The sequence below is a fragment of the Dermochelys coriacea genome, chromosome 1, assembly GCF_009764565.3.
Source record: "Dermochelys coriacea isolate rDerCor1 chromosome 1, rDerCor1.pri.v4, whole genome shotgun sequence".
In the NCBI taxonomy this organism is placed as follows: Eukaryota; Metazoa; Chordata; order Testudines; family Dermochelyidae; genus Dermochelys; species Dermochelys coriacea.
Window position 1 is genome coordinate 113,483,680 of NC_050068.2, and position 16,620 is coordinate 113,500,299.

Below are 16,620 nucleotides of genomic sequence, written 5' to 3' on the forward strand. Positions count from 1 at the left end.
TTAAACTTAAAGCCAAAATCTGAGCTATTTCTATATGAACAAGACATAAATATTACGATTTATGTACAATTTTATGTTTTCTTGATAAGGGGGAATGGAGAAAGGACTTTTCTGAAAGGGAAAAATTCACTTTAGGGCCACAAAATAACGTGAAAATTCTTTTGAACTTTCATTAAGTCTTAGAAGTTTAGTCTGTATACTGAAATAACAAAAAGCATAACCTTTAGAGAAGTCAGTTCAGCTTTCACGTTTCTAAGTTCAGCCTCTCTTTGTTCTAGACTGAGTTTTAGGTTTTCTTGCTCTTCTGTAAAAGATTCCTTCTGTTGCTCTTGTATTTGGCTTTCATAACATGCAAGTTTTTGAGAGATCTCTTCAATACAAGCTAGAAGATCTTGGTTTTCATTCCTTGCTTTCTCATTGGCACTCTTCCTCTCTTGGATGTCTAACTGCAATGCTGCTTTTTCTGACAAAGCTCCTTCTAATTTTTCGGTTAAGAGAGACTTTTCTTTTTCAATGTTTTCCAGCAAAGATCTGAGCTCTGCACATTGAACTACATTTTCTTTCTGAAGTCTCTCAACCTTCTGCTGTAACTGAAGAACTTTTTCATCATTCTGCAAAGTAAGGCTCTGTTGTTCTTCTTTCATTTTTGCTAAGGATTCATTTGCAACCTGCAGCAAATTAATAGCATCATGTTCATCATCATCATCTGAAAGTCTGGACCCTATTTGCTCAAGTAAACTGTATAGTTGAGTTTTGACAAGTAATACATGTGCTTGTTTGTTTTCAAGAAGCATAGTTAAATGATCTTTTTCTTCAACAGCAATTTGTAATTTCTTTTCTAAACTTTCAGCTTGTTCTTTAAACACTAGCCAGTCCTTTTCAGAGGCAACCTTTTCCAAATTACTACTTATTTTGTCTTTTTCCTTATTGATTTTCTCATTTTCCTCATGAAGAGTACATGCTTGAGATAACAGACTCTTTCTATCAAGCAAGAGTGCTTCCATTTGTTCCTCTAATTGCACTAACTTTTGGTTATTCTCATCCTTCTCTTTTAAAGCTTCTTTTAGTGTCTCTGTTAAATCCTCTACATTTTTTTTCAGTTCACTGTTGCGCTGGTTAACAAATTCTGCTTGTTGCTGAAGTTCCAGAACCTTTTCTTCTTCTTTTTTACACATTTCTTGGAGTTTTTCTACTTCTTCAGCAGAAGATTTCAGTTCATGTAAGATACCATTTTTTTGAGAGGCAAGACTAGTCACCTTTTCCTCCAGTTCTTTTACCGTGGTCTCTTTTTGATCAAGAGAGATCACCATTGCCGCATTTGCCTCCTGAAAGCTGACTATTTTATGCTTAAGCTCAGCTTGTTTAGATGATAATTTTTCTGCTTCTTCCTGAAGATGATTCACTGTCTCAAGAAGAACATCCTTTTCATTGAAAGCAGCTCTGAGTTTCTGCTGTAGCTCACTGACATCAGAAGCTTGCTGCTGCTTCATTGACTCAAACTCCTGACTGATCTTTCCAGCTGATTCCCCCAATTCAGTTTGTAGCGTTTCCAGCGTTTCCCTCAAACTCTCATAACTGAACACTGCTTCTTCCTTCTCCTGTATGAGCTTTTGATACTGTTCCTTAAGATCCTGTATTTCAAAAACCAATGCCATATTTTCTTTTTCTGAATTTGACAATAAAGTCTGATGTAGTTCTGAAATCTCTCTCTCTTGTTTTTCTCTCAGATTTTGAACTTCTAGGTTATGCTCTTTTACAGTGATTTCATATTGGTGTCTTGTTGCTTGGAGCTCTGATTTTAGTTTTTCAATTACACAACAATGATCTTCTTTAGCAAGTAGCAGTTCATTAATTTTAAACTCCAAGTCTTCCCGCTCATGAAAATACTCATCCTTTGCACGCTGCATTTCCTCCTCCAGTTTTAACTTAACATTATTCATATAGGTTAATTCATCTTTTAATATACTGTGTTGAGATTCCAGTTCTTTTAAAATATGTTCTAAGTGTTTGACCTTTTCTTCCATTTTTGTGTCCACATAAGTTTCTCCTTGTACATCTTTAACATCTGTCTCATTTTCTTTATTTTTATTTACAGTATCTCTTAGTTGATCCAATTCATGTTCATATTTCTCATTACTAGCACATAATTCATCCTTCATGCTTTCTTCTTTTACCAAGTGCTGCTCTGTTAAGTCCAGCTTTCGTCGATTTATCTGGTTTCGCTCCTCTTCATATTCTTTAGAAGTGGCTTCAAGCTGACACATCAATTCTGACACCTCTTCCTGGTGTGCATCCTTCAGTTGTACAAGTTCTTCATGCAGATTATTGATTTCAGTACAATGATGTTCAGAATTATTTTTGATAACTTCTTGCAGATTTTCAATTTCTTTGTTTTTATCCTCACTGATAGTTTTCAACTGTTTGTTGAGACATGAAATCTGTTCCTCATATGTATGCTTAATTTGCTGGACCTCTTCTTGTAGTCTTTTAGTTTCCTCTTGTTGATTACTATGAAGTTCAAGCTGTTCTGCAAGCCACATTTGTTTCTTCACTTCTTCCTGCAGTTCTTTCTGCAGTTTGGCTAAGTCTTCATTGAATTTGGACTGTGCTCTTACTACTTCATTCTTAAGGCCTTCAGTATCTTTCAAGTGGTCAATGCTGGATTGTTCCAACTGCTTCTGCAGTACTTCTGTCTTAGTTACAGCAACCTAAACCAAACATGTATGTCAATAATTACATAGAAAGAAATTAAAACCAAAAATAGATAAAAACCAGCATATGACTTCCCCAACTGAAAAATCAGTGACAAAGTCATTCATCTGCATAATAAATGCCATTTGAACTCATGCTAATGTGGAAGTTAGATATCAGTAACTAAAATGATTAAATTTTACAACCTAATAATTTATCAAGTAATTCATATACCTGCAAACTTAGATATTGTGATCTCTGAATTGAAAAGGTCTCTGTCCCATGTACAACCAAGGAAACTGGGAAGAGTTTGGAATAAACAAATCCTTGATGTTGATTAGCGTACTAGAGATGGAGTACTTGTGGCACCTTAGAGATTAACAAATTTATTTGAGCATAAGCTTTCATGAAGTGAGCTGTAGCTCACAAAAGCTTATGCTCAAATAAATTTGTTAGTCTCTAAGGTGCCACAAGTACTCCTTTTCTTTTTGTGGATACGTTTTAAGGTTATGCTAGTTAATGGATTCTTTCTGCAGGGTCTGACTGTGATGCTGGTGGACCAGATGCCAGCTTATTCCAAGGTCTCATAGATTCATAGACTTTAAGGTCAGGAGGAACCATCATGGTCATTTAGTCTGACCTCCCGCACATTGTAGGCCACAGAACCTCACCCATCAACTCCTGTAACAGACCCCTATCCCCCGACTGAGTTACTGAAGTCCTCAAATCATGGTTTAAAGATTTAAAGTTACAGAGAATCCACCATTTACACTAGTTTAAACCTGCGAGTGACCCAAGCCCCATGGTCAGAGGAAGACCAACACCCCCCCTCACTCCCGGATCTCTGCTAATCTCACCCGGGGAAAACTCTTTCCCGAACCCAAATATGGTAGTCAGTTGGACCCTGAGCATTTCAGCAAGTCCCACCGGCCAGACACCTGGGAAAGAATTCTCTGTAGTAACTCAGAGCCCTCCCCATCTAGTGCCCCATCACCGGCCGTTGGATATATTTTCTGCTAGCAGTCAGAGATTGGCGACATGCCATTGTAAGCAGTGACATGAGACCATCCCCTCTATAACCTTATCAAGCTCAGTCTTGAAGCCAGTTAGGTGTTTTGCCCCCACTACTCCCTTTGGAAAGCTGTTCTTTTACTTCACTCATCTGATGATTAGAAATGTTCGCCTAATTTCAAGCCTTAACTTGTTGACTGTCTCCAGACCTCAACAACTAAAATCAGTCTGGCTCACCTGTATGTTAGTATTGTTACAATAGGTATTGGGATTCCAACTATGTGTTTAGTGTGGAAACTTTATTGAACGCTTGTGAGTTGCTGCAAGCATTAATCTCACTTATAACATCTGTATCCCATATGGTAAGGTAATATTTGAGGATTTGCACTGTAAGTCTTTTTAACTGTGTAATCACCAGACAAGAGAAAGACCTTAACTAGAGTAAAAAGAAAAGGAGTACTTGTGGCACCTTAGCGACTAACAAATTTATTTGAGCATAATAAGCTTTCGTGAGCTACAGCTCACTTCATCGGATGCATTCAGTGGAAAACCGATGAAGTGAGCTGTAGCTCACGAAAGCTTATGCTCAAATAAATTTGTTAGTCTCCAAGATGCCACAAGTACTCCTTTTCTTTTTGCGAATACAGACTAACTCAGCTGCTACTCTGAAACCTTAACTAGAGTGAAATGCTGGTCTCCAACAGAAGGTGTTATGTCCTGTCCAACAAGGAAGGCCCATAAACACCAGACAGACTGGAGTGGAATATTAAAGAGGACAAAATATTTTGTTGTTTACTCTCCCCCACTCCCCATGAAGATGAGTTTTGGAAATGAATTCCTCCCATCTCTGAGTTTGCAGCTCAAAGCAGAAGGGGAAAGGGAATTAAAAACCCCCTAACAAGGAGGAACTGTATCTCATTGCTGCTTGGATTCTGGAGGCAGGGTTTCTAGACATAAGCAAGGAATCCCCAGCTGTTTAGCCTGGGTTAGCTCTAAAGATCATAGAAGCTTCTATAATAAGCAAGCTCTATATTACCTTTTGAAACTTAAGATTGTAACTCATTTGTGTATGTATGTTTAACTGTTTTAACCTTGTAAATAACTCTTTTCCCTTTTCCTATTAATAAATCTGTACGTAGTTTGTCATACGATTGGCTAAAAGTGTGCTCTTTGGTGTGAGATCTAAGGTGCAATTGACCTGGGGTAAGTGACTGGTCCTTTGAGACTGGAAGTAACCTGACTGCTGTTGTGATTTGTAGTATAAAGTACCATCTATCTCAAGGGTAGGCTTGCCTAGGTGATGAGTACATTGGAGTACCCAAGGAGTGTGTCTGTGACTCCATATTTAAGCTGTTATAGTGTCTGAGGAGCTTACACTTGAAAATTGATCGGTAAAATCTAACTACAGAACCTGCAGCCAATTTGGGGTTTATGACCTGGTACTTAATAGTCTGCCCTGAGGTTGGTACTCACCGATGCTCCCTCCAATATTTTACATCCGTGCGTGGAATGGATTTTGTTATGCTCATCCATATGGAGGTGATGTGTGGTGGGGGTGGGGCGAGGGGTTTGGAGTGTAGGTGGGGCTCAGGGCTGGGGTGCGGGATTGGGACACAGGGTGTGTGTGTGTGTGAGGGCTCCGGCTGGGAGTGCGGGCTCTGGGGTGGGGCTGGAGATGCGGGGTTTGAGGTGCGGGGGGGCTCAGGGCTAGGGCAGAGGGTTGGGGTGCAGGAGTGGGACAGGTCTTTGGCTGGGGGTGTGGGCTCCTCGGTGGGGCCGGGGCTGAGGGGTTTGGGGTGCAGACTGCCCCAGGGCGGAGGTGAGGAGAGAGGACTCCTCATCAGCCCTCTCTTGCCACAGCAGCCTAGGGCCAGGGGAGAGGCGCCTCTCTCCTCCCCAATCAAGGACCCTGTGGCTGCGCGCCTGCGTTGCCCTTGATAGCCCACTGTGCAGCCATGCAGCTTAGAGGCAACTTAGGTACCCATGCTCCTGAGTCACAGCAGGACAACTTGACACTGACCATTTAGTCTGTACATAACCCATTAGTTTTAAGACTTGCAAACAGGTATTGTAATAATTTTGGGAAACTGGAAATCACATTGGTGATTATAATTAAAAATATACAAACTATGAGTATTATTAACTAACAATAAACAGAAGAGAATGAGAAAAAAAGTGATTAAAACATGAACCATACAATCGTAATTATTAAACTAGAAAACAAAAATACTAAGGACTAGAAATGTTTTTAGCAGAAACATTTTATTGCTCATTTCACTACCTCTGCTTCTTGTTTCCTTTTAGCATTTTCTTTTTTGAGGGCTACGCACTGCTGCTGGATCTCTGCTTTTTCCAGAAGAACAGCATCCAGCCTTTCTGAGAGAGCCTAATTTGGAGAGAGAGTGAGAAGACTGTTCGAAAAAAAAAAATGAAAATGCAAAGTCTCACCAACCTTTGCGAGGCAATGCTACAGAGCTCAGGTATTGACCTTCAGATTTTCTGCACATTGTGCAACAGAAAACCAAGCCCATTACAATACATTACCTTCAGTTCACATAGAGAAGACAGAGTATAGTGACAACTGTACTGCTAACAAAACACCTCTCACTGTTAATACACTGAGCAGAACGAACTTGCTGCACTGGAAAACTGGCTTCCTATTTTATTATTTATACCTCCAGAAAAAAAGCAAAGTGTAAATAATTGTTTTAACCATTAAACTAATATTTAAACAATCTGAATTTTGTTTCAATAGTTTACAGGTTCTTACACTAACTTTATATCTGAGTAGCTACATAAGTTACTACACTTTCAGCAAAATAGATGATTTCGCTACTAAACTCAAAGAGCCAGTTCAAATCTAAAAATATTTGAATAGTGTATTTATTGTGATAAATTCAGAAAATAAAAAGCACTTTTTAACTGTTGGACTGAGTAAAACTGCTGCCCCATTTCTTTATAATGGCAGTGCAAACGTTCATCATCATGAGCTAGACTACTCTCCTATGAAGGAGAAACTTAAGAAAAGAGGATTAACATTCTACTTAAAAAAAAAAAAAAAAAAAAAAAAAAAAAAAAAGGAGTACTTGTGGCACCTTAGAGACTAACAAATTTATTTGAGCATAAGCTTTTGTGAGCTACAGCTCACTTCCGATGTAGCTCACAAAAGCTGTAGCTCACAAAAGCTTATGCTCAAATAAATTTGTTAGTCTCCAAGGTGCCACGAGTACTCCTTTTCTTTTTGCAGATACAGACTAACACGGCTGCTACTCTGAAACCTAACATTTTACTAGTAATTTTTCAGAAAACTTACACAAAAATTAAGTATTTCCATACATGAAGTAAGACTCACAAGATACTTGGCGGAGGATGGTAAAGAAAGTGTCTTATGTGCATGAGAAGGACTGGTCCCAGATAGTCTGAGTAAAATGGTGTTTACTGAATAGCAAACTACCAATAGAAAGATTTCCCTGGGTCATTTATTATGTATAGTACATCAAAAACAATTATATATTCCTACCTGAATAATATCATCAGCTCCTCCAGCAGCTGGTTTTGATTTGAGTTCAATTTCTTTTTCCAATTCTAAAACAAAAAAATTTATATAAAAATTCACCATAATCGTTTCACATTTCAAAGAGCAGCTTCTAACTCAGAAGAGAATCTGTCACTTTATGAGATTATAAATATAATTAACGTATTACAATAGTATAGTAATGACATCAGATTTTAAAAATTTCAAAACACCAAGTCAGTGTAACTTAAGAATTAGTATTGGCATATTAGTATTCAAAAGTCACATAGTCATCAAAATATACATTAGGCTGAAACTTGGTATATAAAAATGTAGTATTTGCCTCAAATAGATGGGTTAAAAGTTGTGAAGCATTACATCAGTGAAAGGAAAAAGCAAAAAATTTAGTTCTGTGACAGGCTGTACAAGACCCTCTGAGGCCCCCTGCTGGAGGTCTTGTGGCCCTGCCACACCCCACCCCAGAAAAGGCCAGTGGTAAAAGTCATCCAAGCTGTCTAGAGTTGCTGTGGGGGACACAGCCAATCAGATTGGCTGCTCCCTGCAGCCCCTATCAGGGCCCAGTAGACTAGTATAAGAAGAGCTGCAGGGACAACATGAGATCAATTCCTTGCTGGAACTGGAGGAGTGTGGCTGGCTGAGGAAGTGACAGGACCTTGGTCAGAGCAGAGCTGGCAGAAATGGGGGGAGAGCAAGAAGGAGCTCTAGGTTGGTTGTTGGGACTCCATCAGGACAAGGCCCTCAGGTAAGGGTGAAGAAGGTGCAGGGCTGTGGGGTAGTGGCCTAGGGAATCAGAGCAGTGGCATAGCTTAGATAAAGGGACATGGCAGATGGCTGCTATCTACAGAGTCCCTAGTCTGGGACCTGGAGTAGTGGGAGGGTCTGGATCAGCCACTTGTGAACCCTCCCCCCACCCATTAGGCACTGAGGGAAGTGGCCTGGACTTTGAGGTGCCCCAGAAGGAGAACTGAACTCTTTAGTGGCCCAGCAGGAGATCTAGGGCCTGAAACACCCAGAGAGGGCAAAGACATTGCCTCCAGGGGGAAGTCCTGAGTATGGCTCAATACCAGGGCTGAGACCACTGATAGATTCTTTCTTAGTCCTGTAGTCTAAGCCCAAGGAGACCTACAGCATGAATTCTCAAACTGGGGGTTGTGACCCCTTCAGGAGTTGAGGTTATGATGTGGGGGGTTGCAAGCTGTCAGTCTCCACCCCAAACCCTGCTTTGCCTCCAGCATTTATAATAGTGTTAAATATTAAAGTGATTTTAATTTATAATGGGGTGGGAGGATTGCACTCAGAGGCTTGCTGTATGAAAGGGGTCACCAATACAAAAGTTTGAGAACCACTGAGCTACAGAGAGACAAAGTGCAGGCCTGCACACACTCAACCAGGGGCACTTGTGAAAGGTGAGTGAACTTCTCTACACTACCATCCTCACTTTTTTTTTCTAAACCAGATAATCTATTCCCATAATTAACCCAAAATGGGGTCTGCAATCTTTTACTGTTTCTTTTCAAATGAAGCAACACTGAGTAATTACACAATAGCTAACTTATTTATAAATATTATTCTCCCCCCAAGACAGGGTTGCATGATATGATGTGTTTAATATGTAAAATTATTTTACATATTACTACTTGTCTTGGATTTCCACCCTCCCTCTGCCAACATCAAAACGTGCTACTGTATGCCATGACATATAAAAGCAAACACTCTATCAAGTATGGGGAGCAGACACACAATGAAAGGCCCCACTTCAAGATACAGTTCAGTTACTCTCTTAAGCAAGTTGTTTTCTCCCATCACACTCCTCCTTGCTTGGTTAGTAAAATTTATGAAGTGAGCTGTAGCTCACGAAAGCTTATGCTCTAATAAATTTGTTAGTCTCTAAGGTGCCACAAGTACTCCTTTTCTTTTTGCGAATACAGACTAACACGGCTGCTACTCTGAAACCTATAAGATCAATGCAATTCCTCTTCTTCACTCCACTCTGGGCTTTCTACCTCTATCCTCTCACAGAAGCAGGGAAAATGGAATAAAATGGGTTGCTGGAAAATCTAAGTTTTTCACCTGGGAATCAAATCCAGAGGTCAAACACTGTAACAGAGAACACTACCATTAAGTCAATACACCAGTTCTCTTCTCTCCCCCAACCCCACTTTTTTTTTTTCCTTTAAGCAATACAAAAATCTTGGAACAGCCAAATAAATCCCTTTTCTGTATGGTACCTGTGCATCTTGACTTCACCTTCTGCATAAGCATCATTTGCTTCTTCGCAAATTTGATGAGATCATCTTTGGACAGTGTATCCAGCTGTAAAATGTGACAGATTACAAAATAGGCTATCCCTATGCCTGATGACTATAACACTGAAAACAAGGAATATTAAATGTCTGGTTCTAATTCTACGTTAACTCTTACAAGTTTACTCCAAAGGGCTTAAGTAGCCAATAGCAATGTGAAAGTAAGACTCGGTTGTGAAGGGTTAGCATTCAGAGATGGATTAAAAATCTTCAAACAAGTTAAAAAAAAAAAAGGCCTGCCAAACTGAAAAAGCTAAGGAGGCATTTGAGAATCATGTAAATTGCTGAATGTTTTTAACCTGGCATGCTGACTAACATTGTTGTACAAGTGGGTAGTAAATTTAAAAGAAATTTATACCCTAAAGAAATGAAGTCCATTGTTTCAACTGGATGCTGCCAAGTGTTTTTTAAAACGTTAGTAAATTTGCTTCCAGTAATAACTGCCAATAGCATTAAAAAGATTTTTCTTCAGCATTCTCCAAAGTTTAACAGGGCTCTCTAGGTTTAACAACCACAATTTAGTTTTGGCAAATAGAGGAGTCAGTGTTTACCTTTTTAACATTAATCTCTCAAATGTTCCCCCCAGTAGCAGCTAGTGCAGCAGGTTGTAAATCTGTCCAAATCAGTTACATTTGTAAAGAAAGTTTACCTTCGATTTACCACTTCCTGGTGTGGCATAGGAAGCCACCATATCTTGTCCAGCATCTTGCACCTGAAAAACAAAACAAAGCACAGCACATCAGAACTGAACTCAACTCTCCATTAGACTACTAATGGAACTGGTTAAGAACCTGTTGTACCTTGACAGTAATTAACCACTCTAGTAGAGCTTGGAACTCAAGAAAATTAAGATTTAAAAAATGGAAGAAATGAGCTCAGACATTCATCACAGATAGCTGGATCAGGATAGATGCATCACAGCATGATGATGTGAGCCAGTATATTCTTAGGTTTCAGAGTAGCAGCCGTGTTAGTCTGTATTCGCAAAAAGAAAAGGAGTACTTGTGGCACCTTAGAGACTAACAAATTTATTAGAGCATAAGCTTTCGTGAAGCTCACGAAAGCTTATGCTCTAATAAATTTGTTAGTCTCTAAGGTGCCACAAGTACTCCTTTTCTTTTTTGAGTATATTCTTAGAAATCTGTCTTTTAGATATGGAATTCCTAACCAAAGAACTGATATACACAAGGTGGGCAAAAATCTACTTATTTTGTTTACAACTGGTCTGGAAAGTATGGCTCAATAACCTAACAAAAGACCTGCCTTAAAGATGTGGACAAATGAAAATGCTAGTGGAGGAGCAACATTTAAATGAACAGTGATTTTTATGGTAGGATCTCCCAAACTACATTCAAAGAGGTTTACATCATCATCTTGGTCTGGGTTTGGAAGGTGATTTAATCTTCACCTATACTTGGGAAGATAGAACAATAGAAATGTAGGGCTGGAAGGAACCTAAAAAAGTTAAGTCCAGCCCCCTGTGCTAAGTAGACCTAGACCACCCCTGAAAGGTATTTGTGCAACCTGCCCTTTAAAACCTCCAATGATGGGGATTCCACAACCTTCCTTAGAAGCCTATTTCAGAATTTAACTCACCTTATTGTTAAATTTTTTCCCCAATATCTAACCTAAATCTCCCTTGCTGCAGATTAAGCCCATTACTACTTGTCCTATTGTCAGTAGACACAGATCAATTAGTCACTGTCCTCTTTATAACAGCCCTTAACATATTTGAAGACTTGTTATCTGTCTTCTTTTCCCAGTTTTTCAGCCTCTCCTCATAGGTCAGATTTCCTAAATCTTTAATCATTTTTGTTCCTTTCCTCTGGACTCTCTCCAATTTGGCTATCTTTTCTAAAGTGTATTGACCAGAACTGAACACAGTACTCCAGCTGAGATTTCCACCAGTGCTGAGTAGAGCAGGTCAATTACCTCCCACGTCTTGCATGAAACACTTCTGTTAATGTACACCAGAACATTAATCTTTTTTGCAACTGCATCACATTGTTTACTCATGTTCAATTTGTGGTCCGCTATAATGCCCAGATCCTTTTAAACAGTACCATCTAGCCAGTTATTTCCCCATTTTGTAGCTGTGCATTTGATATTTTTTCCTTCCTAAGTGAATTACTTTGCACTTGTCTTCATTGAATTTCCTCATGTTCATATCACACCAATTCTCCAGTTTAATATCATTGAGTTCTAAACCTGTCCTCTAAAATGCTTGCAATCCCCCCAGCTTTGTGGTATTAACAAATTTTATAAGCATACTCACCATTCTATTATCCAAGTCATTAATGAAAATATTTAACAGTAGCAGCCCCAGGACTGACCCCCACTATATGTGCCCTCCCAGTTTTCAATGTTTGCTGTCAAACTACTTTAAAGTGAAAGACTGTTCTTGAAATTTAATCTAAATCACATTTCTCAAGTAGAGGACCTACACTTTCCTTCATCTTTCTCTTGCTCCTAATGTATTTAAAGAACCTCTTCTTATTGCCTTTTAGGTCCCTTGCTAGGCATCACTCATTTTGTGCCTTAGCCTTTCCGTAAATGCTTGTGGTCTTCTGTACTCTTCCTTAGCAGTTTGTCTGTTTCCACTTTTTGTAGGATTCCTTTCTGATTTTCAGGTCACTGGAGAGCTCTGAGCTTATACTAGCAGTGTCTCTTCATGTTCAAAGTTCAAGTAAGGGCATATGAAAAAGGGACTGGGATCCACACACAGACCTTGTAGCAATTCTGAGCAAACAGCATGAGACAGCGTAAGGTGTGTACTAACACAAGACTTCTCTGCCATAATGTAGGTCAGGGATCGGCAACCTTTGACACTGGGAAATCCACTGGTGGACCGGGATGATTTGTTTACCTGCAGCGTCCACAGGTTCGGCTAATCACAGCTCCCACTGGCCACAGTTTGCCGTTCTAGGCCCATGGGGGCTGCGGGAAGCGGCAGCCAGCACATCCCACGCTGCTTCTTGCAGCCCCCATTGGCCTGGAACAGCAAACAGCAGCCAGTGGGAGCTGCAGTCAGCCGAACCTGCAGATTTTGCAGGTAAACAAACCATCTCGGCCACCAGCAGATATCCTTGAAAGGCCTGCATGCCAAAGGTTGACAATCCCTGCTGTAGGTAGTATTTCCATATTATTCAAATTGTATACCTGATTCACCATTTTTTTTCACACTATCAGACTAGATGTATTTACTTCCCTGTTTATTTTACATGAGTAAAACTTTGATAGTCTTTTTTAATTTACAATTAAATCAGCTTCTAGTTAGGTAGGCGCAATACAAACAAATTACACAGAAGTACCAATCCCAAACTAAAGTTTTGTAGAAAATATAGTAATTCTAGACATCTTTTAAACAAATCATACTAAACTATGCCATGTTCTGAGATGTGATCACATAACTTAACAGTTGTGTACCAGGAACGTCCAGGGATCACTCTGGATTTATCTATTTATTCCACATGGCAAACACATGACTTGAAACTTCCTTTGGAAGTATCTTTGTAACTGCAAAAAGGTTACATAAATATACATGCCCCCGTCCTTGCGGGTGCTAGAAATTACTGGATATTTGATACATATGATATTTATGTAGTCACGGGTTATTTCATTTGACCGGCAGAACTGAGGCCACCTAGTCCTTCAGCATACTTCTAAAATATTGTCAAGGTCACGCAGAGCTCTTGAGTGCTCTTATTAGGCTTTATAAAATTTCTAAGTAAGTAGGGATCGAGTGGCCCCTGAACTGGGGTCAGGCTGGAATTTTGCTTCCCGGGGTGAAACTGCCTAACGCCGCAGGTGCATAGCCCTGTTTCCACTTTCCTCTCAAGCATGAGATTGCCTCTACTCCCACAAGGAAGGTACCAGACGGGGAAGGTGCACATGGTCTGGTTCAGCGGGGCCAGCGCCACCCTGCTGTTACCACAAAACGGTCACAAGCCGTGTGAAGTGCGAGGCGGAGGCAGACCGCTCTCCTCCTGCCAAGGCCCCCGAGGGGCAGTTTCCCAGCGGGCACGCGGTGGCTTCCCAAGAAGCGGGGCCCGAGGGGCCGGGCTCCAGGCAGAAATGAGTCTGAACCCTCTGTTTTGACACAGGCTCAACGTACAGCCCGGGGTGACGCTGCGGCTCCGGGCTTCGCGTGCAGCGCTTCCCCTGTAGCCCCGCACAGCAGCCAGGCGAGGGGCGCACACAGCGGGGGCCCCTCGGGAAGGAGGCCGGGGTGGGGGGGGGAGGGGGGAGCACGCGCCCAAGGCCAGACCCGGCGAGATGCTTCCCGCGGCCCCAGTCCCGCCGCGTGTGGGGTGGGGGCGCCCCCCAGTGACGGGTTAATTCTCCCCCCGCGCATCAGCCCGGCGGCGCCCGAGCCCCGGTACCTCCATGGCGGGGCCGCTCCCGGCGCAGCGGGTGGGGGGTTTCAGCGCCGCCGCCGCATCCTGCTTCCGCCTTCATCACCCCCCTCCTCCCGCGCGCCTCCTACGTCAGCACCCACGTCAGGCCAGAGGTCGCAGCTTCGGGCCCGCCCCGCTCCCGGCTGTTTCTATGGTAACCAGAGAACACGCGGGTGGTTAGCCGCGGCCCGCCCATCTGCTGAACGCAGGCCCCGCCCTCCCCCCGCCCTCTCCACGGGGCGGCAGCCGCCTCGTGCTCGGCCCCGCCCACAAGCCCTGGGGCAGCGGCGGCTCCGGGCGGTTTCGCCCATGAAGCCCCCCCCCCCCCCGCGCGCCCCGTCTGAGCGCAGCGGAGCTCGCAGGGCGAACCTCAGGCGGGGGGGGGGGGTCCCCATTCCACGTCGCTTCTCCCCTCGGGGAAGGGCAGGGGACAGTCGCACACGGGGGGACCCTAGAGCCTGGGCTGAAGCCTGAGCGTCTACACAGCAATTAAACAGCCGCTAGCTCCCGGAGCCAGAGTCCGCTGGCGGGGCCAGCCAGGGGTTGTTAAGCGTCGTGTAGACAGACACGCCCCCCTCTCCCCCATGCCTATAACTCAAGCTCTGTGGATTCCAGTGATTTTCTCTGTTCAGTGGTGGATCCAGGCTGTGGTTTATAGTGGTAGGATCAGGGAAACTGGCTTAGTCACTCTGAAAGGCAGGGTGGGGCAGCAGCTAAGACTTAGGGTTTGTCATATTAGTGACCAGGTTCTGAGCCTGGAGTGACCTTGCATGAGTTTTGTACTAATTTAAATGGGGGTGGGGGTGTTTAGCAGTGATTCCCTGTCTTCTAAGTTAGGGTTCATGATTGTAGTCAATAATAAGTGTACTGAATTGCCTGGGAATTTAAAGAGCCTGTAGAAAGAGGTGAGATTTGAACTCCAGGATTCCTTTTTCCAAGGAGAAGGAACTTTCCGCAGAGATTTACGGTCAAATGACAAATTGGGTGGTTTGCTTTGGCACACGTTTTTCACTAGGATTAAAAAGCTAAAAATGGTTTAGAAGAAAACATTCTAAATGTAGAACTGATATTCTAGGAATCAGCACAGGATGAACAGTAATGTTGCCCAGGGGCTGGTCTCACAGTGTTTTAGATTTCTTGCAAATGGAGTAACAGGAAAAGTGAGACAATCCAGTGAAAAAGTTACCACAAGGGGTGATAGTTGGACTCTTATTCTTTCTGCATCAATTCATTTTTCATCATCATTACAAAAAATTTAAAATATTCTGTTTTGTTATTGGTTTCAGAGTAGCAGCCGTGTTAGTCTGTATTCGCAAAAAGAAAAGGAGTACTTGTGGCACCTTAGAGACTAACAAATTTATTAGAGCATAAGCTTTCATGAGCTACAGCTCACTTCATCGGATGCATCCGATGAAGTGAGCTGTAGCTCACGAAAGCTTATGCTCTAATAAATTTGTTAGTCTCTAAGGTGCCACAAGTACTCCTTTTCTTTTTGTTTTGTTATTGCCATTTTAACAAGATTTTTTTAAACAAAATATAGGTTTAAAACTGCACTCTGTAACATAATCTAAACCAGTGCACCATAATATGCTACCCTCAACCAGAAGTGGATCTCTTAATTATGTCAATGATAGTTTTGTACATAGACTGATGGTAGACCGTGGCCTATAGCATGGGCATAGTTTGGGGGGCCAGGAAAGGCTCTGCCCACTCCCCCCACACACACAAACTGCAAAGGTGTGAAATTTTCCCCGCACTCTCAGCCTCACTGGCCTGACTGGCATTGCCCACCGAAATACAGAAGTCAAATTATGCTTATGCCTTTATGTAATAACCAAATATTTAATGCCCGGATATGTTAAGGCCGTTTTGTGCTGCTCTGGTAGCGAAAGCAGCCATAAAAGAGGTTTGAAAATTGCTTCAGAATTTCCTTATTGTAGGGAAACATAATGGTGACATAGAGCCACTAAAATAACTCCTGAGCTATTCATCCACTGGATAAGGAACATGGCAGAGGAAAAAAGTGTATGGCCCAGTCTCCCTTACATCTCAGTGATCTCCAGCTACCAGACTGGCTCAGTGGGGACAAGGGCAGCTGAAGTAAAAAACAGCACCATGGAGGTTTGGGGCAACATAAGTATAACATTAGGCTGTGCTAATCATCACATCTACCCCCAGCTCTACCATAGGGCTTGCTTACCCTTAAAACTGCAGCAGTTATAGCATTTCAGTGAAGGCACTACCTACACCGAGTGGAGGGCTTTTCCTGTTGTAGCTAATTCAGCTACCTGAGAGGCGGTAGCTAGGTTCGTATCGATTGGGGGTTTGGTTTGTTTAACAGTTTCTTAGGGTGTGAATTTTTCGCATGCCTGAGTGATGAAGTTATGCCAACCAAATTTCCTAGTGTAGATCAGGCTTTACAGAGAGAATGAGGATAACAGGAATTACATGCTCAGCACTTTTGAAAAACAGGCAGGTACCAAAATATGGATTTAGGATCCTATTTTTGAATATCTCAAATGAGGCACAGAGAGAATAAGTGATTTGTTGGAAGTTATACAGATTTTCAGTATCAGAACAAGTGACAAAGGCCGGACATCGTGGCTCTCAATCCTGTACTTCAGTTAAGGAACATCCTTTCACCTCCAGGGAAGACGCACCGCATTCTTTTAAAATGTGTGTG

General features: G+C 42.1%; 1 protein-coding gene across 3 annotated transcripts in view; it reads right to left on the minus strand.

The window, feature by feature from the left end:
* GCC2 (GRIP and coiled-coil domain containing 2) overlaps positions 1 to 14,090 on the minus strand; it is a 49,321-nt gene extending 35,231 nt beyond the window's left edge. The window contains exons 1-6 of one of the 3 annotated variants that reach the window (XM_038404876.2): positions 13,923 to 14,090; positions 10,190 to 10,252; positions 9,466 to 9,550; positions 7,223 to 7,287; positions 5,984 to 6,088; positions 222 to 2,708 (exon numbers count right to left, since the gene is read on the minus strand). In XM_038404876.2, coding sequence (XP_038260804.1) covers positions 222 to 2,708; positions 5,984 to 6,088; positions 7,223 to 7,287; positions 9,466 to 9,550; positions 10,190 to 10,252; positions 13,923 to 13,928 — 2,811 coding nt within the window. In that variant the 5' untranslated portion in view covers positions 13,929 to 14,090. Of the gene's footprint in view, positions 1 to 221; positions 2,709 to 5,983; positions 6,089 to 7,222; positions 7,288 to 9,465; positions 9,551 to 10,091; positions 10,253 to 13,922 lie in introns of those variants that run through there. The other 2 variants (XM_043509785.1, XM_043509757.1) reach the window with 2 other exon arrangements.
* Positions 14,091 to 16,620: the final 2,530 nt, after the last annotated feature.